The sequence below is a fragment of the Neovison vison genome, chromosome 2, assembly GCF_020171115.1.
Source record: "Neovison vison isolate M4711 chromosome 2, ASM_NN_V1, whole genome shotgun sequence".
NCBI lineage: Eukaryota > Metazoa > Chordata > Mammalia > Carnivora > Mustelidae > Neogale > Neogale vison.
In genome coordinates this window covers 17,788,373-17,809,019 of record NC_058092.1, presented here as the reverse complement: position 1 = coordinate 17,809,019, position 20,647 = coordinate 17,788,373, and the positions used below count along the sequence as shown (strand labels likewise).

At 49.0% G+C, this 20,647-nt stretch overlaps 1 protein-coding gene across 1 annotated transcript in view; it reads left to right on the top strand.

The window, feature by feature from the left end:
• The first annotated feature begins 2,027 nt into the window (after positions 1-2,027).
• The window catches only part of IFNLR1 (interferon lambda receptor 1), a 28,678-nt gene continuing 10,058 nt past the window's right edge, over positions 2,028-20,647 (top strand). Inside the window, exons 1-4 of the mRNA XM_044236750.1 lie at positions 2,028-2,090; positions 9,631-9,687; positions 13,448-13,545; positions 20,217-20,401. Coding sequence (XP_044092685.1) covers positions 2,028-2,090; positions 9,631-9,687; positions 13,448-13,545; positions 20,217-20,401 — 403 coding nt within the window. The remainder of the gene's footprint in view (positions 2,091-9,630; positions 9,688-13,447; positions 13,546-20,216; positions 20,402-20,647) is intronic.

Below are 20,647 nucleotides of genomic sequence, written 5' to 3'. Positions count from 1 at the left end.
TAGGTACATATCTATTGAAAAGAGACACACAAATTGTACCAATGAGTCTCTGGAAAGCAGAATTAAGTTTTATTTTTATTTTCTTTATAATCTTTTAAATTTTCTGCACAGCGGGTTTCACTTTTCTAAAGTCAAGTTTTATAAAGAAAAAAATACATATAAACAAAGCCCTTTCCACCTGGTGCCCTGCCCTTGTTAACTGCTGAGAGCTGGTCAGAACGTCCCCTCCTAAACACTACTAGTGGGCCCATGAGTGCATTCCGGCAGGAGGCTTCGAGACCCAGTGCCTTACCCAAGCACGTCTGGGTCCCAGCAGGGGAGAGGGTGGTGGCAGAAGGGACAGAAGAGGTTTCCCGGGAACCAGGAAAACTCAGATCTCAGAGAGAGGGACGCAGAGAAGCCAAGATAACAACCAAGATTCTCAGGCAGAGAGGAAAATGGGCAGCAGAGAGTTCGCATAGATGAGTGCGCCCAGGGCCAGAGAAGTGACTGAACATGCCCAGGATCACACAGCAGATGGTGACAGGGTGTGTCTGGGATTCAGACCACTTTCTCCCAATTCCTGAGCTCTTTCCACATGCCAGCAACCTGGAACTTTCAGGAAACGCCCACAGCAATGCAAATTAGCGCAATAGTAAGAAAACATTGGCAACAAATTTTGAGGAGATGGAAGGTTGATGAGGATGTTGGGAAAAGGATATCCTCATGTAGGCTACCGGTAGGGGTTAGATTGGTTTAGCCTCTGTGCGGAGCAATTCACAGTATCTGTGACATTTTTTTTTTTTTTTAAGATTTTATTTATTTGACAGACAGAGATCACAAGTAGGCAGAGAGGCAGGCGGTGGGGGGTGGGGGGGCAGGGTGCTGGTGGAAACAGGCTCCCTGAGGAGCAGAGAGCCTGATGTGGGGCTCAATCCCAGGATCCTGGGTTAAGCCAGGATCCCAGGCTTAACCCACTGAGCCACTCAGGTGCCCCTACCTGTGACATTTTTAAATGTATCCGTTCATCCAGCAGACCCACACCTCAGTATTGTCTACCCCAGAAAAACACCCACCTAAGTGTACACAGGGGTGATCATTGAGGTGTTTTGTCTTCTTGAAAAATTGAAACCATTCTACATATCGATCAACTGGAGGAGGGGCAAAGAAAATATGACACATCTGACCTGTGGAATAGTTTGAACGGCAGAAAAAAAAAAAATGTCTCCATGTACTATGTATCCAATGTAGGAAGTTCTCCATGGAGTTTTGTGGAGTGAAAAATGCCAGAAGCAAGTTACAGAATGATAGAGTATAAAACTACTTACATAAAACCACACAGACAGATGCATGCACACTATTGTCTGTTTTCCGTGGGTCGGTAGAAAACCACTTGGAAAATCCACCCTCCCCCCCCACCCCCCCACCCCCCAGCCAAACTGATAATGGCAGTGACCTGTGGTTTGGGTGTGATTGACGGTAGATGGGAGACCGTGAATCTGTGCTCTTTAAACGTGTGAAGAGGAAGGCTTATTAATTTATTGCTTGCGTCATCAAAAATTCATTATTAAAAAGAAACAGGTAAGAGAAAGACATAAAGGAGGAAGGCAGAAGCCCCCCAGGAGGCTGTGGCCCCTGAAGGCCCTCAAGAACAGGCGAGAAGAACCCCACCGAGATGGATGAATCGGGCAGGGGCTGAGGCTGGGGCGCTGAGGTGCACAGGCCTGGAGCCGCCCCCGCTTTCCCAGAAGGTGTGGGCTGGCCTGGGGCGCTGGGCCCGGTCCCGGCAGGTGCCCCGCGGTCCCTGCACGCCCGGCGGTCAGCACACCTGGGAACCGCTGTCAAGCGCCCGGGGGCCTTCCCAGGCCTGGAAGGAGCAGACAGAGGCAGGTTTGGAAAGAGAGGGGCTGTTCTTACTGGAAAGGGAGAACGGTTCCCGGCGAGCACCGCCCTGCCCTCCCCAACCCCCCCAGGCGCCCCCGCCCCCGCTCTGGTGGCAGCGCCTCCCCCATGTCCTCCTCCCATCAGGGCCTGAGGGAACTCCAGGGATGGCTGAGGCCGGTGGGGAAGAAGGAGGTGGCTTGCCCCAGGTGAAGGGCTGTGCCAAGGCGGTAATCATAGGCTCTTTCCAGGCTGCCATATGCCCCTGGGTTCAAATCCCAGCCCCACCCTTCTGTCTGTGCCCTTAGCAACCCCCTCTCTTTAATCGAGCTGTCATTCACCTACCACAGAATTCGCCTTTTTGAAGTGCGCAATGTTTAATAGAGTCGGAGTCATGCCGCTATCACCTCCGTCTAATCCCAGAACATTTTCATCACGGGGGAAAAGAAAGGCCATAGAAGCAGTCACTTCCCTAAGTTTCTCCTTTTCCCCCCGCCCCTGGCAACCACGATTCGGCTTTCCTGTCGCTGTAGATTTGCCCATTTTGGACATTTCATATCAATGGAATGATACAATATGTGGCCCCTTGTGTCTGACTTTGGCCACTCAGCATAATGGTTTCAAAGTTTACTCATGAGACAGCCCATGTCAGTCCTTCGTGCCTGCTACGGCTAAATAGTTGTCCGGTGCCGGGACCTACCACACTTCGTTTATCTTCTCATTCGCTGAGGGACAGTGGACAGTGGGCTTACTTCCTCTTTGGGGCTATTATGAATAACGTTGTTATGATCACTCCTGTAGGTTTTCTTTTAAGATTTTATTTATTTATTTGACAGACAGAGACACAGCGAGAGAGGGAACACAAGCAGGGGGAGTGGGAGAGGGAGAAGCAGGCTTCCTGCCGAGCAGGGAGCCGGAGGAAGGTCTCAATCCCAGGACCCTGGGACGTTGATCTGAGCCCAAGGCAGACGGTCAATGACTGAGCCACCCAGGTGACCCTCGTGTCCAGTTTTTAAGCAGACATGTTTTCCATTCTCTTGGGGCTATGCCCAGCAGCAGAATTGCTGAGCCATATGGTAACTCAAGGGTTAACTTTTTGAGACACTGTCAGCCTTTCCTCCTATGACCTTCCCATGGGCCCTATTTCTTATCCTCTCTGAATCTCAGCTTCTCTCCAGCAAAGCTTCACTATTGAGACTTAACCTTGCAGACTGGCTTTAAGAGTTGGATGAGCTAAAGTATCGAAAGCATTTAGCACATAGTAGGTGTTCAGGTAGTGGAATTATTATAACTACAAAAACTATAGGAATCTGAGACTGTTCCTTCTGCTTCCCTTCAAATCTGACCTGGCATCTACTCTTCCTTATCCCATCTATTTTAACTATTTCTTTTTTTATTATTTTTCTTCCCCACCCCCTTTTTTTTTATAAAAGATTTTATTTATTTACCTAGAGAGAGAGAGTAAGCAAGTGGGAGAGAAAAAAAGCACATGAGCCAGGTGAGGGGCAGAGAAGCAGACTCCCCACTGAGCAGGGAGCCCAATGAGGGAGTCAATCCCAGGACTCTGGGATCATGACCTGAGCCAAAGGCAAAGGCTTAAACCCCTGAGCCACCCCAGGCATCCATTTTACCTATTTCTTGAAATTTCCTTGAATTAGCCTTACTGTGAAGCCCGATTTCTGCTCCCTGCTCACTTGGGTGCATATGCACGCACACACACATTCTTTCTCTGTCATACACAGACACACACACACACACACTCACATCCTATTCAATAGTGACCTAAGCTCAAGCTAAGTGGAAAGGTAAAATCTTGCCCTATCCCCACCCCCACCCCACATCCCGGTATGTTAGAGCTGGAATCCATTACTACCGGTAGTTCTCAAAGTGTGGGACCCAGACCAGTAGCCTCTGGGAAGTTGTTAAAATGCAAATCCTCAGATCCCATCCTAGAAACACTGAATCCAGGGACACTGGGGATGAGCCCCAGTGATCTGTGGTGATTCATTCTAATACACACTAAAGTTCCCAAATTGTGAAGGAGGAAATTGGGGCACAGACAAATGAGTTAACTTGCTTGAGGCCATAAAGTGATAAAGAACAGAAACTTTGGAATGATGTGGTCCTGGATGTGAATTCCACCTTCCCCATTTCTCGTTGTGTGACTTTGGACATGCCTCTTAACCTCCTTTACTACAATATCTGTCTCCGTTGGGGCTGCTATAATAGAATGCTATAGACCAGGTGGCTTAAACATTTATTTCTCACAGTTCTGGAAGGTGGGAAGGGTAAGATCAAGGTGTCAGCCAGTTCTGTTCCTGCTGAGAGCACTCTTCCTAGTTTAGAGATGGCAGATGTCTTCTCCTTGTATCCCATGCCAGAGAAAAAAGAATAATCTCTTGTGTCTTTTCTTCCGAAGGCACTAATCCCATTCGTGTGGGCTCCACTTTCACGACCTTATTGCCTCCCAAAGGCTCCATCTCAGAATACTATTGTTTTGGGGGTTAGGGTTTCAACATACGAATCTGGGGGGCTACAGTCTCCTCATCTGTAAAATGGGAACAGTGCACAATTACTCCGAGGGTGGCCGCTACTCTGCGTTAAAGGCAGAGTGAGGGCTGGAGCTCAGGCCTGCTGATTTCCAAGCTGGTCTTTTATCCTCGAGAAACTGGTGATCCCCCCTGCACCACCTGGTAACAAGAATCCAGGAAACGTAACATCTGGAAGGTTGACATGCAGAGGAGGATTTCGTATTATTCTGTGATGCCCCAAAATGAAGAGCTGGGTTATTGGGGGTCGTTATGAAGCTGGCGGGGGTGAGCTCTAAAAGTCTCCTTATATGTAACCCACTGTAGCAGACAGGATTCACACTTCCTCTGCGGCATTTGGCAGGAAGAACTGTCAATCAAGATGCTCTATTCACCTCTCCCGCCCCAGGGGAGGGCATATTATCCAGATTGGTCAACTAGAGCATCCCTTCCTCCCTGACCACGCTGATTGGTTCAGGGAGTGCCATGTAATCCAAGCCAGACCAATCAGACTCTTTTTGTGCTAGAGACGTTCCGTAGCCACGCCCATTCTTGAATTTCCCCGTCTGGTGAGTTTGTAGAATTGGTTTTTTGCTTGGGCGGTTCTGGGGTTTCGGTTCTTGGTACTGGTAGAAGTTTTAAATATGCCATGTAAAAAAGGGCCTCCTGGTGTTGGAGCCTGCCTCGCCCAGCATTTCATTTAAAAAATAATAATAAGAGGGGCGCCTGGGTGGCTCAGTGGGTTAAGCCTCTGCCTTCCGCTAAGGTCATGATCCCAGGGTTCTGGGATCAAGCCCCATATCGGGCTCTCTGCCGGGTGGGGAGCCTGCTTCCTCCTCTCTGCCTGCCTCTCTGCCTACTTGTGATCTCTCTCTCTGTCAAATAAATAAATAAATCTTTTTTAAAAACTAATAAGAAAAACAACACTCAAGGGCGCGTGGGTGGCTCAGTAGGTTAAGCGTCTGCCTTCGGCTCAAGTTTTGATCTTGGGGTCTGGGGATGAAGTTCTACCTGGCTCCCTGCTCCAGGGGTAGCCTGCTTCTCTCTCTGCTTCAGCCGCCCTCTCACTGTCTCTCAAGATAAAATCTTGAAGGAAGGAGGAGAGAGAGAAAGAAAAAGAGGGAGAGAGAGAAAGAAAAAAGGCGGAGGGGGAGGGACAACACTCAGAACAATAGAGGGTGCCAGGCTGGCTCAGGTGGGTTGAGCATGAAACTCTTGATCTCAGTTTGAGCCCCATGTTAGGATGGAAATTACTTTAAAACTAACTAACAAAACTGCCCCGGAGTTTAGAGACATTTAAAATCTTTATTCCCTTGGGGAGGGGTAGAGGGTGGGGGGATACCACAGGGATTCCAGTCCTAACAGAACAAAAAGTTCCAAAATCTATTTTCTCCATTTCTCCCTTTATACATCTCACTTTTGCAGCAGCTGTTCCTTTCTTCTTCAAATGTCTAAGCCCCATTTGGTTCTTAACTTCCATCTGCCTTTCCCAGTGTTTATCGATCCAGTCTTGCTGGTCCCCTTGCTGGACTCCTTGCTTGCCCAGACAGGAGAGGGAGAGGCTGTGAACCATAGTGCAGTGCAGTTTTATACACTTTATTCTCAGAGTCAGTGGAAGAGGCGTGATTATAAAATCTCACCTATGGAGGGAGGCATGACCATGAAGTCATACTTGCAGAAGAGATACTAAGGTCTTTTTAAATATGAGTCAATGTCAAGTTCAGCTTGGTAAACATTTAGTGAGTGGCTACCAAGCGCCAGCTAGGAGACAGGAATGAGGCTGAGTTGTCTAGGGTGTGCAGAATTGTTTGAGCCCCAGATGTTGAAGGTCTTTTGCTCTTATGTATCATGGGCCAGGCTCTGAGGATGAGGATTCAGGAAGAGAGAGAGAGAGATTAAAAGCATGAAAATGATTTCTCTGAAATGGTGGTTAAATACTACAAAGGAGACATATGTAGGGATTGGGAACAAATCAAAGTCAGGAGGTGAGGAAAAGCACCCTGAGAAAGTGACATCGGAGTGGAGACTGGAAGCAGGAATAGGAATTGGCTGGAGGGCTAGAGGGGGGGAAAAACCTGGAAAGGGAAAAGGCTGGGAGGTGAGGGGGGGAGGGAAGGAGAAAGAGAAAGAGAAAGGGTGAGAGGAAGGGAGGGAGAGGGAGGGAGAAGGAAAAAGGAAGGGAGGGAGGGAGGAAGGGAGAGAAACCGGCAGGACTATCTGTGAGGCTGGAGCCTGGAGAACTGGAGGAAAAGCTCAAAGGGGAGGTGGAGGCCATGTTGTAAACTTTGACTTTGTGTAAGAGATCCTGAGCCCCCGGCTGTGGACCAGAAGCCCCAAAAGCCACTTAGGGTTTGGGATGCGCTTTGTTCTAAATGCGGAGAATCTCGGTGATAGTTCTTTCACCTGTGGAAAAGCAGGCTTACATAACCAGCTGGGAGCATTTCTTCACAACTCTGTTCAGTGACCTCGCACTGAAATGGACTGTGGAGGACGTAGTCACCCCTCCACATACGCTACCAAGCAGGGCTTCCTCCCGCCCGCCGAGACCCAGTTGTGAAACATTTCCCAATTTCCACCTTCCCACCGCTGCTTCTACCTGAGAATCTAATCCAAGGAGGGAGCCGACATCCTAGCACTCATGAGAGTTTAATGCTGTGATCTTTGCAAATCAGGAAGTGATCAAGCTTGGGGAATTTTATTTTTGTCTGCCCTTAACCATCTGGAGGAGGAATAGCAGAAGTTCAAACCCCAGGCTTTGAGGACAGCCAGACCGAGGTCCAAATTCCAGCCCCTTCACTAATCAGCTATGTGACCTTGGGTAAGCAGTGGAACCTCCCAGAGTTTCATATGGGATCCTAAACCCACCTAACACCCACCTCGGTGGGGTTGTTGTGAGGACCAAATACTACAATATATGTAAACTGTAGCACTTGCTGTATAACAAGGATTCAAATAAACATTAATGCTATCAGGGGCTGTTTTCGATAAAGAGATCGAAAAAGAGAGTAGAAGTACGCTCATTTTATTCCAGAATGGCCTCATTTTCAGTATTTGAGAGAGTGGAAAGAAACCTCAGCAGGGGGTGCCTGAGTGGCTAAGCCTCTGTCTTCGGCTCAGGTCATGATCTCAGGGTCCTGGGATTAGCCCCCCCTATCACACGCTCTGCTCAGCAGGGAACCTGCCCCCCCCCACTTGTGATCTGTGTCGGTTAAATAAATAAAATCTTAAAAAAAGGAAGAAGCCGAAGCAGCACAGTGAGGACCTGTGTGGAGGCTAGGTTGTGGTCACTGGCTGAGATTTTCTGGCCCACAACCAAGAGGACTTCTCTGAAGGTTTCAAGAGCTGCAATGAGCTTGACCTTTGTGGTCTCCAAATGTCCTTTCATGTTGATATAGCAAGGCATCCAGACACAAGATTTCCTAACCTGATATGGGGGGTGGGGCACAGGGGAGAACAAGCATGTGACAGGTTTTGTCAAAAGAACAGGTGCCAGGTTCAGACAAGCCAAGTGGGTGGAACAAGTGGCAGATGGAGACCTTTCTGGCCCTGTCCCCACTGCCAAGTGGGATTGGGGCCTGAAAGCTGCAGCTCATTGGCAGCTCATTGGTGGAAGACCCAGGCTCTGACTCAAAAGGAGATTCAAAGATACATATGGGTCCTTTCATCTTCCTTGCCTTTGAGGTCCAAATATGGTCCCTGTGAGCCCCTGTGAAGAAGTGCTGACTGCTTTTTAAAAAAGGGGGGAGGGTGCACCTGGGTGGTTCAGTGGGTTAAACCTCTGCCTTTGGCTCAGGTCATGATCTCATGGTCCTGGGATCAAGCCCCACATCGGGCTCTCTGCTCATTGGGGAGCCTGCTTCCTCCCTCTCTCCTCTCTCTCTGCCTGCCTCTCTGCCTACTTGTGATCTCTGTTAAATTAATAAATAAAATCTTTAAAACAAACAAACAAAAAAACTGCCGACTGAGCTGAAGTCATGAGGCCTATCTCAGAACCATCCACAACTTTCTGAATGTTTTCACCCAAGACAAAATCAAGGCAACTTTGAGGTCCACCAAATTCGGTGAAAATGCGTTCTCTCAACCAAGAACTGCTGGGCTACAAGCTGAGAGCCAGCATCCTGTACAGAGATGAGCCCAGGATTCTCTTTGCTCTGTGTCTGCTCCTTGTTCATGGGCATGGTCACAGCTGACCCACGGTCGCCCTGTCGGATACCCACAGATCCCCAGAGATGACAAAACAAGTTACCCAGAGGTGCTTTGGTGGCAGAGTCGGGCCTGGGCCTGAACCCAGAATCCAGCACCTGCGACAGCCCTCTGGGCCTCAGAATGGCCATGTCCTCAGCTGTAAAATGGAGGCCACACTTCCTTGGAGAGTGGTGGCAAGAAAAAAAAAGAACATTTAATAAAGGAGAACAATAATTCCTTTCAGAATCTGACTGGAAAAGCAATACAGATAAATTATTGAAAAACTTAGAAACCAAACATGAGCAGAAAGAAGAAATTTAAATATATATATATATATATGATATATATCTCTTCATCACCCAGAAATTAACAACCACGAACATGCTGGAATAGATCCTTGATCTGTTATCCATGCCTATGGACATACAGATTTTTTTTTTAATATTTTTTTAATTTATTTGGCAGAGAGCACAAGCAAGAAGAGCAACAGGCAGAGGGAGAGGGAGAAGCAGGTCCCCACCAAGCAGGGAGCCCCACTCTGGACTCAATCCCAGGACCCTGGGATTCTGACCTTGAGGGGAAGGCAGCCGCTCAACCCACTGAGCCACCCAGGCGCCCCATGGGACACACAGTTTTGTTAATGGGGCCGTATTTGGCTACTTGCTTTTCTGCTACTGAGTATGTTGGAAACATCCCCGAGTCATTACATATCCCTGGGCAACATTCTTTTAAATGACAGTAGAGGCTCGTTCTTGCTCGGAGGCGATTACTGTTGGGGTGCGGGGTAACACACCAGGGCTCTGGGGTGGGAGGCTCCTGCCTCCCCCCCTCCCCGCCCCGCCACCCCCCAGAACGAGTCCCTTAGCTCTGGAGGCTGCCACTCCCGGTGTGAAGGATACACACGGTAACAGGACCGACCCACCAGATTTTCAGAGGGATTAAAGTAGACAGTGTGTGGGAAGGGCTTGGCTTAGTATCTGGTGCATAGACCTCGCTCCGACACCGCCAGCGGTGTCTGGGGCTGTGTCGTTCAACTAGCTCTGAACGCTTCTCTTAGTCCTCTTTGAAAGCGCGTACTGGAACTCCTAACTGGAACTCCGAACTGCGGTTATTGGTAATAAGCACTTCTCCTTCCCTGCCCTCCCCCCATGTACGGATTTACCGATACCCCCACCCCCACCCCCAGCGCCCGGATCCGGCTGAACAAAGGGCAGTGCGGGCACAGAGGAGCCAGAGCGGTCATGGAGCGGAGGCGGCGCGCGGAGCCGGCCGTCAGCCTCGCTCGCGGCTGCGGGACTACCCCGGGGAAAGCCCCCGTCCGGCCCCGCCCCGGGCCCGCGAATCGGCCTCCCAGTGGCTGCTGGCGGCGGCAACCTGCCGGCCGGTGAGCCCGGAGGCTCCGGGAGGTGGGACGTGGCCGTGCCAGGCGGGCAGCGCTGGAGCCGGCCTGGCGGGGGCCGGGCGGTGGGTCCCCCTGCTGCTGGGCCTGCTGCAGTCCACTCTAGGTAAGCGCGGGCGCCGCGGGGCGGGCGGGGGCCGCGGGGCAGTCCGGGGCGCCCACCCCGGGTGGCGGAGCTCGGGGAGGGAGGGACGGGGCCGCAGCCAGCCGGCAGCCAGCCGCGCTGGTGCGATCGTCCCCGCCCACGCACCTCCCGTGGTCTTCTGGATTGGGACTTGGGACGAAACAGACCCAAGGCTTTGAAATTCCTTTCCCGTAGGAAACTGATCCAGTTTCCTAATGCCAATTCCGCTTTAGGTGCACAGGGAAAGACAGTGGCAGTTGGAAAAGCAGCCGCGCTGTTTTATAAAGTGCTGCTTAAGGTTTCCTAAAGGCACCGTCCCCTGCATTAATATGAGACTGGATCCTCGCTATTAGGGGAAGTCCTGCCCTCCCTCGCAGTCCCCTTCCCTTCTTCGGGCCAGACGGTTTCAGAAGCGCCCAGACTGAGCGGAATCTTTGCGCTGTTGTTATTCTAACAAGCCACCTTCTTTTGTGGGCTCCCACTGGTAAATAAGGAGGCAGGGTACAAAATACCCTAGGCTGGGACCCAACCACCAAGCCCCAACCAGTCAGGAGAAGGTCCAATAGAGCCCCCAGTCTTGGACTTCCTGGTCTCAGGCTAACCGTTTAAGAGCAAGAAGGGCCCTTGGGCATCATCTAATGCTAATATCAAAAGCCAACGTTTCTTGAGCCACTTCTATTCCCCTACTTAAGTGGCACAACCCCACCATCCTATGAGGTAGGAACTGTTCTCTCCCTTTTCAAATGGGGAAACTGAGGCTCAGAGCAATGAGGGGAGTTACCCAAGAAAGAAAGCACAGGAAGAGAAGCCTGAAGCTGAAGCAAACATGGCGGGCTCTGGCCGTGGGGTGGGCAGCAGGAGGAAGACCATCGGTCCACCTGGGTCAGCTCATGGATGCCCCAGCCCCAAGCACGTCCACAGCAGGGGCTGTCATTGTAGCTGGTAAAGGACAGTGCCTCTGTGTGTATGTGGGGGTGGGGAGGAATCGTCTGTCCCCCTGATTCACTGTCAACTTCAATAATTTTCCTATCTGGCTCTAACTACACTTTTACCTGGGAAATATTTAATGTACCTGACACAAACCGCTGTTTGTGATGTTGAGGGTAAAGCACAGTCAGATCCAGGTTCAAATCTTGGCCCCCACACAAACTGGCTGCATAGCCTCGGGCAAATTATTTACCATCTGTCTCTGAGTCTAGTCCCCTGAATGGAAGCAGAGTGACATCCACCCCATAGGGTGGTTTGTCCTAAGGACGGAAGAGGTTTTGTGCAGAAAGTGTCAAACCAGTGCCTCCCACCCTTCTAGGGCTCAGTAGCCCATAACCACTCTGGCTGCTGTTTCTGCTCTGGGCGTGTGCTGCCACAAGATAATTTATAATCCACAGACTTTGGCCTTTGCAGCTCACCTGCTAGAAAGCTGGAAACAGTGACAGCATCTGCACCCCAGTGATCCAGTTCCAAGTGGGGATCACAGGATGAGGTGGAAACTGTATTTAACCGATATTTTAACCCATATTTGGGTTAAAAGGCCAAGGGTAGGGAGCTGAGGCAAGAGCCATCCGTAGACCTGCCCCCTCCCCACCCCCCCACCATGCCATTCTGTAACCAGTATGGATTTCCATCATCAATACACATTTAATTTACACATCTTAAATACACATAAATACACCCTGTGTGACCTGTGTGTATACTTCAGGGAACTGAATTCTCATAGGATCCATGAGCTCCTAAAGGGCAAGAATGGAATTATATTCCTCTTTGAGACTTCTGGCACACAGTGGTCCACAGATGTCATTGGCCAGTAGCGGTTCAGAGATGCTAGAAGGATAAAGTTGAACAAGGCCCCATGAGACCCTCAGGAAGGAAGTATGGACAACAGCTCAGGATTTGGAGTTGACTAGGTCTGGCTTTGGATTCTGATTCTATAACTTAATACCTGACAAGTCTTCTGTTTCCCTCAACTCTACTGTGTTGATCACGGTTAGTGCCTACCTCCTAGGGAATTGGGGAGGATTGAAAGAAAATGGTTAGGACACAACACACATTAACTGCTCCCGTCATCACCATCATCCCCATGACCCTCACTACCACTTCTTAGAGATGTCAGGGAATTGACATTTGAATCAAATCTTTAAAAGATTAGATGGTAAAGAAAAAAAAATGTAAATGGTGAACACCAGGCTGTCAAAGACTCCTGGGTTCAAAGTCACCCAAGAGAATGTAGTTGTTTGAGAATGACGGGAACCAAGATTGGCTTCAGCCTGGTGAGCCTGCTGGGGAGCTATCAGGGAGAGGTCGACAAGATGGCTTGTCAAGTATTTCAGTAAGGAGCATGGACTTTATCCTAAGGACCAAGGAAGGACATGGAACTGGGGAGAGGTGTAATCAGGTGTATATTTCAGGAGGTGAGGGTTAGCAATGGGAAGACATGTCAAGGAGGGGACATAGGGGCCAGGTCACTGGGATGGTGACATCTAAGCCAAGAGGTGAAGGAAGCAAAGGCATGAGCCTGACAGAGATCCAGGGAGGGGGACTAGTCTAGGCAGAGGGAACATCTCATGGAAAGGCCTGGAAGGGGAGCATGCCTAGCATGCTCCAGAAACAGCAGAAAGGCCTGTGTGGCTGGGAGCAGGGAGCACAGGGAGAGCAGTGGGTGGGATTAGGTAGGTCTTGGGGGTGGGGGTAGGGTTATAAAGGCTTTTGATTTAGCCTTGAACAAAGTGAGAGCCGTTAGAGGGTTTAAAGCAGAAGAGCAACATGATCCGACTTTCATATTAGCCCTTGCCGCTCTATGGAGAATGGACAGAAGAGACAATGTTGGGAACAAGGAGACCAGTTGGGAGGCCTTTGGAATGACCCAAATTTCACAAAATTTCACATTCATTCAACAAATACTTTTTGTTCATCTTCTCACGGTCAGGGACCGAGGCAGGCAAGCTCCTGGGACATGTCTAAGAACAGAACTGAGCGTCTGCTCCTGTGACCCTCAGGGCTGTTCCCTCCTGGAGTCCAGCAAATCCGGTAGATGTTCGATGGTTCCTGTTGGAGGTCTTCCACTGAAACCCTCAGGTGCCAGATGGGCCACAGAGGCCTAGGGAGGAGAAGGGGCTGCGGTACAGGCAGTTAGTGGCATGGCTGTGATCGGAATCCTGGCCCTGGGTGCCCAGCCTACTTCATGTCTCCCATGTTTTAGCTACCCCAGATAACGCCTGCTTCTCAAACTCACTGAGCACGTGACTGCCCACCACACTGCTCATCAGCTCCAGATGGCCCGTGTCAAGATGGTCAGGAGCTCTAGGCTTCATAACTTCTTTCTCTCCCACAGGGAAGCCCCTTCTCCCCCCTCCCCAGAACGTGACACTGCTCTCCCGGGACTTCGGTGTGTACCTGACATGGCTCCCAGGGCCTGGCTACTCCCAGAATGTGACCTATTTTGTGGCCTATCAAAGGTAGAGGGGACCCTCCGGTCGTGTTTGGGGAGCCTGAGGAGGTGGGCAGAGGCTGGAGGGGCTTGTCTGGGACACCTGCATTGGGTGTCATCAGCTTCCTGGTTCTCTGTCCCATGGGAGACAGCTTGTGGCAGGTGTTTGGAGAGTGCATTGATAAAGGTCTGGAGGTGGGGGAATGATGCTGATTAGGGGACAGTGCACAGGTGTTGGGTCTATTGGGGCTCTGGAGGATCTTTTTTCACTTTTTTATTTGCTTCAGGGGTGCAGGTCTGTGAATCATCAGGCTTACACAATTCATGGCACTCACCATGAAACATACCCTCCCGAATGTCCATCACCTAGCCAGCCTCTCCTTCCATCCCCCATCCCCCAGCAACCCTCAGTTTGTTTCCTGAGATTAAGAATCTCTTATGATTTGTCTCCCTCCCTGGTCCCATCTTGTTTCATTTTTTCCCTCCCTTCCCCCCATGACTTCCACCCTGCCTCTCAAATTCCTCATATCAGAGAGATCATATGATAATTGTCTTTCTCTGATTGACTTATTTCGCTTGGCATAATATCCTCTGGCTCCATCCACATCGTTACAAATGGCAAGATTTCATTTCTTTTGATGGCTGCATAGTATTCCATTGTATATATATACCATATCTTCTTTATCCACTCATCTGTTGATGGACATCTTGGAACCAAAGTTTCCATAGTTTGTCTATTGTGGACATTGCTGCTATAAACATTGGGGTGCGCATGCCCCTTCGGATCACTACATTTGTATCTTTAAGGTACATACCCAGTAGTGCAATTGCTGGGTCGTAGGGTAGCTCGGGAGGATCTTTGAGAAGAGTTGGAACAGGGCTTGAGTAGAGCTACCGGGACCCAGTGGTGGCATTCTCCAGGGCCTGAATGAGGAGCTTGGAGTTGTTCCAGCTGAAAAGGGAGGGCAGACGTATTTCCTGCAGAGTCTGTGATGGGCATCCCTGAGGATCATGCTTTTCCCTACAGAGCCTTGAGATCCTTCTCAGCCTGGCATTCCAGGCAACCATAACGAATCCAGAGAAATCTGAACGTGGAAGCAGATTTGCTGATCTTTGCACAGAGATAGCAATCACTTGAGGTTCTCTAGTAAGAGAGTAAGATGATGAAAGCAGGTAGTCAGGAGGACTCCTCAAGGCTGGGTGAGGAGGGTGAAGCAGGAAGGGGAGGTGCGTGCCAAGTATGCAGGACCCACCTGTGCCAGGCTGAGTTCTAATGTCTCGCATCAATGTTTCACTTCCTCCTCCCTATATACCCAGGCAGGTCTGCACTTCCCCCATTTTATTTTATTTTTTTCAAGATTTTATTTATTTGTGAGAGAGAGGGTGCAAGTAGGGGGAGGAACAGAGGGAGCACGGAGCCCAACAGGGGGGTTCAACCCAGGATCCTGAGATCAGGGCCCGAGTGGAAATCAAGAGTCGGACACTTAACCGACTGAGCCCTGCACTTCCCCCAGTTTTCGAGACCAGGAACCTGAGCTCAGAGAGGGGCTATCATCTGCCCGAGGGAACCAGGGATGGAGCCAGAAGAAAAACCCCAGCCTGTCTGACCCCAAAGCTTACGTGCTTCCTGTTCTGTCGTAGTCCCTCCTTCTATAGCATCCAGATGTGAGTAAGAGGGTGGGAAGCCTAGCTTGGAAAAGGGCAGATTGCCAGCAAGCTCTCAAAAGAAAGAACTGTACAGGGGTGTATCAGGAGGCAGGAAACACCTAACATGAACTGTGTGCTTGTCGTGTGTCAGGCACTGTGTCCACACATTAACGGAAGTTACTCTCACACAGCCCCGTGAGGAGGGGTGTGGCACCTGCGGTCTGCAGGGCAGAAAACAGGGGCGCCCAGAGCATGGTTTCCTCAGTCACACCTCTGAGAATAGTGGAGCCAGGATGGGCGGATTAGAGGTCAAATTCCATCCTCCAGACCTTTGTGATACTGTCCTTCTCTTTTACACTTTTTGAACACCTGTGAGGATTCTTAAATGATGATATTCTAATTGTACAATTTTTTTTCACTTATTAGCTGGAATTATTTTACAAAAAGATGCTTCCTCTCTTAGAGTATTTGACATTCAGTGTACCTTTCAGATAGGTAAGACAGGACAAATGTTTCATTTTTTTTGTGCAAGCTTCCAAGGTCATGAATTGGTTCTCTGTCATCTCCCAAAGGTGATTGATTTGGTTTCTTATCATTATGAACTCTAGTACTTAAACGTAGCTGATGGTCTCAATCTAATGCAACTTGTCTATGCATTAAAACTTGAATTATCCCATTTGGAGGCAGTGAAAAATCCTTTCAAGTTTGGTCCCAAGTTCTTTTATGTTTATTTTTATTTTTTTAAAGATTTTATTTATTTATTTGACAGAGAAAGAGATTACAAGGAGGCAGAGAGGCAAGCGTGGGGGGGGGTGGAGAAGGCTCCCTGCTGAGCAGAGAGCCCCATGGGGGCTCCATCCCAGGACCCTGAGGTCGTGACCTGAGCTGAAGGCAGAGGCTTAACCCACTGAGCCACCCAGGTACCCTCCAAGTCCTTTTAATTTGATGCTAGTAATTTTGGTTATTTTGTTGCTCTTATACCAAGATCTTCCAGGCTCATTTGCACAATCCCAACCTAAAACCTGAATCAGCCATTTTAGTAGAAAATGGTTTTAAAGAACGATGTATGTGCTAGCTGTGCTGAACTCCACTCAGCTATTGCTTTCAATCTTTTCAGATCTATACAGATCATTCTAATCCCATCTCTGTTTCTGGCTTCTACTGAGATGGCTGATTAAGTTAACCGTGAGTCCCATCCATGATCTCCGTATCCAGTTTCCCAGCCACACCCTCACCCTTGGTTCCTTCGAATCCTAGAAGTTCCTTCTAGAACTTACTTTCTCTTTTTTTTTTTTTCCCATATGCATAGGCTGAGAATTTTCCAGTTCTGGTTCCTTTTGACCTAACAGTGCTTTCTACATACCTCTCTCCTCTCTCCTTTTACCATAAGAAGTAAGGAGAAACCAGGTCACGTCTTCAATACTTTGCCTAGAAATCTCCTCAGCTACATATCCAAATTCATCACTTTTAACTTCTATTTCCCACAAAACACCAAAACGCAATTCAACCAATGTCTTTGCCACTCTGTAACAAGGATCACCTTTCCCCCAGTTTCCAGTAAGATGTTCTTCCTTTGCATCCAAGTTCTTCCTAGAATCGCCTTTGACTCCCTATCCCTACCAACAGTCTCTTCAGGCCACTCTGGAAATTTCTAGCAGGCACCTGGAAATTCTTGCCGCTTCTAGACATTCTCCAGTTGCAGAGCCACTTCCACATTTTTTGCTATTTCTTACATTAGCACCCTATTTATGGTTCCAAAATCTGTCTTAGTCTGCCAGAGCTCCCAAGACAAAATACCATAGCCTGGGGGTTTGAACAACAGACTCGTACTTCTCACACTTCCAGAGGCTGGAAGTCCAAGATCAAGGTGTCCGCAGGTTTGCTTTCTCCTGAGGTCTCTCTCCTTGGCTTGCAGATGGTCGCCTTCTCTCTCTGTCCTCATGTGGCCTTTTCTCTGTGTGAGAGCGTGCCTGGTATCCCTTTCTCTTCCTTTAAGGAAGTTCTTAAAAGAAGAGAAAGTCCTTAAAGTCCTATTGGTTTAGGGCCCCACCCTTATGACCACATTTATTCCTCATTACCTCTTAAAAGGCCCTATCTCCAAGGGCCTATACAGTCATGGTGGGGGGGGCATTTAGGGCCTCAGCATATGATTTGGGGGGAATACAATTAAGTCAGTAATACTAATAAACTGGATTTCATCACATTTAAAACTTTTACTGTTAAAAAAAAAAAAAGCCTGAAGAAAATGAAAAAGCCAGCTACTATTAAAACAAAAAATTCACTATACACACACACACACACACACACACACACTGGAAAAGGACTAGTATCCAAAACAAATAAAGAACTCCTGCGCCTTATTAATAAGAAGACAGATCACCCAAAAAGACTTGAATCGTCATTTCACAAAGGAAGATACTCAAGTGGCCAAAAAGTACATAAGAAGATGGTCAATAGCCTTAGTCATCCGGGAAATGTGAATCAAAGGTACAATGAAACACTACCACACACCAACTAGAAGGCTTAAAATGAAAGGGATTGACAATACTAAGTGTTGGCAAGCATGTGAAGGAAATGGAATTCTTGCGTTGTTGGTGGAAATGTACAGGGGCTTTGGAAATCAGCTTGACAGTTTCTTGTCATGTTTCACCTTCAGTTGCCAAATCTCCCAGATTCTACTCCTAACGCTTTATTTATGAGAAATGAAAAGCTACATCCATACAAAGACCTGTGCATGAGCATTCATACCAGTTTAAGTCATAACAGCCCTGACATGGACTGAGTCATACGCCAGCATATTCATGTGCTGAAGCCCTAACCCCCTGACATGAGTGTATTTGGAGATGAGGCCTTTCACGAGGTAATTAAGATTAAATGCAGTCATAAGGATGGGCCCTAAACCGAGGGAACTATGTGCTAATATTTTTGTTCATATTTTGTTTCACATGTGGCTCAACTAGTTCAGTTCTATTTATGTTCATTAGACCAACTTTGATAATTACACTTTGCTTTTTTGTGTATTTTACATACTTACTGCTTATTTTTCTTTGTTCAGTCATCAATTACTGAGTGAGATGTATTGAAAATCTCTCATGATGATTGTGGATTTTCTTTTTTTTTTAAATATTTTTTATTTATTTATTTTGAGAGAGAGAGAGACAGTGAGAGAGAGCATGAGCGAGGAGAAGGTCAGAGGGAGAAGCTGACTCCCCATGGAGTGGGAGCCCGATGTGGGACTCGACCCCAGGGCGCTAGGACCATGACCTGAGCCGAAGGCAGTTGCTTAACCAACTGAGCCACCCAGGCGCCCGATGATTGTGGATTTTCTGTTTCATCCTACTGTTTTGTCTGTTTTTGCTGTATAGTGTATGTAGCTGTTTAGCAGGTAGATAAGAGAGAATTTTTATATCTTCCTGAGAAATGAAATAATTTCTCATTTTGTGGTGGTTCTTCTCATCTTTCGTATTTCTATGAACTTTGAAGTCTATATTTGGTCTCCTATTACTATAACTACACCAGGGTTGTTTTCATTATTATTGTTAATGTTTACATGCTATAGCTCCACCAAGAAACAAAACAGAGGAATTCTTCCCAAAAAATCTGTTCACTTTGCCATACCCATCTCAGCCTCCTCCATTCATGTATTGCTCGGTGCCCAAACCCAGGAGTGACTGGTGGATTCTCCTCTCCATGTATTCCACATCCATGAGCAGGTCCTACCGACTTTACCTCCAGAACATATCCCCAGTCTAGCCCCTTATCGCCAGCCTCACCTCGGCTCTCCCTTAGACCACTGCAGCAGCCTCCCAGCTGGTTTATCAGAGTGATCTTTTATTTTTTTTTTAAGATTGATTGATTTATTTGACAGAGGGAGAGAGCATGCGTGCACACAAGAGCCAGTGGGGGAGGGGGAAAGGGGGTGGGAGGGGAAGAGACTCTCACGCAGACTCCCCACGCAGCACAGAGCCCCATGTGAGGCTTGATCTCACAACACTGAGATTGTGACCTAAGCCGAAACCAAGAGTCAGATGCTCAACCAACTGAGCCACCCAGGTGCCCCAAGAGTGGTCGTCTCTCTCTCTCAAATAAAAAAAAAAAATAATAATAATAATAATAATAATAACAGAAATTAGATCATCTCAGGTCCCTTATTCAGAACTTCCCAGTGACTCCCTAGCACACTTGGAATAAAATCCAAGCTCCTTACCAGGATGCAGAGGCCCCACCTAATCTACCCATTCGCCCCTCCCCCCACCTCTCCAGCCTGTGCACACATCTCCCTCCCCTGCCCACTGGCCTGCTGCCACGCTGGCCTCCTTGCTTTCTTCCGGACAGGTCAGACTCCTTCCCACTGCAGGCTCTGCTTTTGCCATGCCTTCCTGCGGGCCTACCCTGACTTACTTGCTATCAAGGCCTCAAAACGACCTTCCTGGCCTACCTTTGGAAAGCAGTCCTCCCCCATTCCCCATTCCCGCTGCCCTTACCCGCTCCTGGGTTCACCTCACTGGTGGGATAATTGTCTTTCTCCCCTTCCCACCAGAATGGAAGTTCCCGAGGGCGGGACCTGTCAGGCCTTGTAAGTTCCCCAAGAATAATGGCCAGTATGCAAGTCCCTTCTTCGGACCCCGGTGACGTCTGAAGGTTGGCATCACAGACGTGCGTGTCCCCTCTGACAGCCACACAGCACCCAGCGCGATGCCTGGCACAGAGCAGGTGGCCTGAAAGGCCTGAATGAAGAATGCAGGAACCGGTTGTTCGCACTGACAGTAGCAGCCACCACGTGGCCCTGGGGAGGCAGGAGGATGGGGGGGATGACCCGCTGAGGCCCCAGAGCTAGTGAAGGATGGAGCCAGGATCCCAGCACCCGCTTCTCCCAGAGCCTGAGCCCCTAACTAGACTGTTCTCATTCTGTCCCAGCCCACAGCTGGCTAGTAGGACAGGCAGACAGGTGGACAGTCGGGCAGATGGAGGGACAAGGGAGCACCTGTTCGCTAAGCCTTCTCAACCCAGAGGCTGAGTCCACAGCCCAAACTCCCCTGTCTCCTCCCTCAGTGCTGCGACCCCCAGACGGTGGAGAAAAGTGCAGAAGTGCAAAGGAATCAAAGAGCTGGTGTGTTCTTTGATGTGCCTGGAGAAGCAGGACCTGTACAACAAGTTCAAGGGGCGCGTATGGGCGGCTTCTGCCAGCGCCAGGTCCCCCATGGTGGAGTCCAAGTACCTGGATTACCTTTTTGAAGGTAAGTCTGTGGTTAAGGGACCTGGTGGGAGACTCCCTGTCCAGGAACTTTGGCTAAGTAGCACTGCTGTCCTGGCCACCGTCTCCCACATCCCCAAAGCAAGGGCAGCCACACGTAGCCTGGCTTCGTGGCGGTGGCTTCGGGGACTTCTGCCAGCACCCGCAATTCCATTTACACCTCTTTCTAGCGATGCTCTTTATCTTCTAGCCAGCACAACCTTAGTCATGAACTACGCGAGGCATTTTA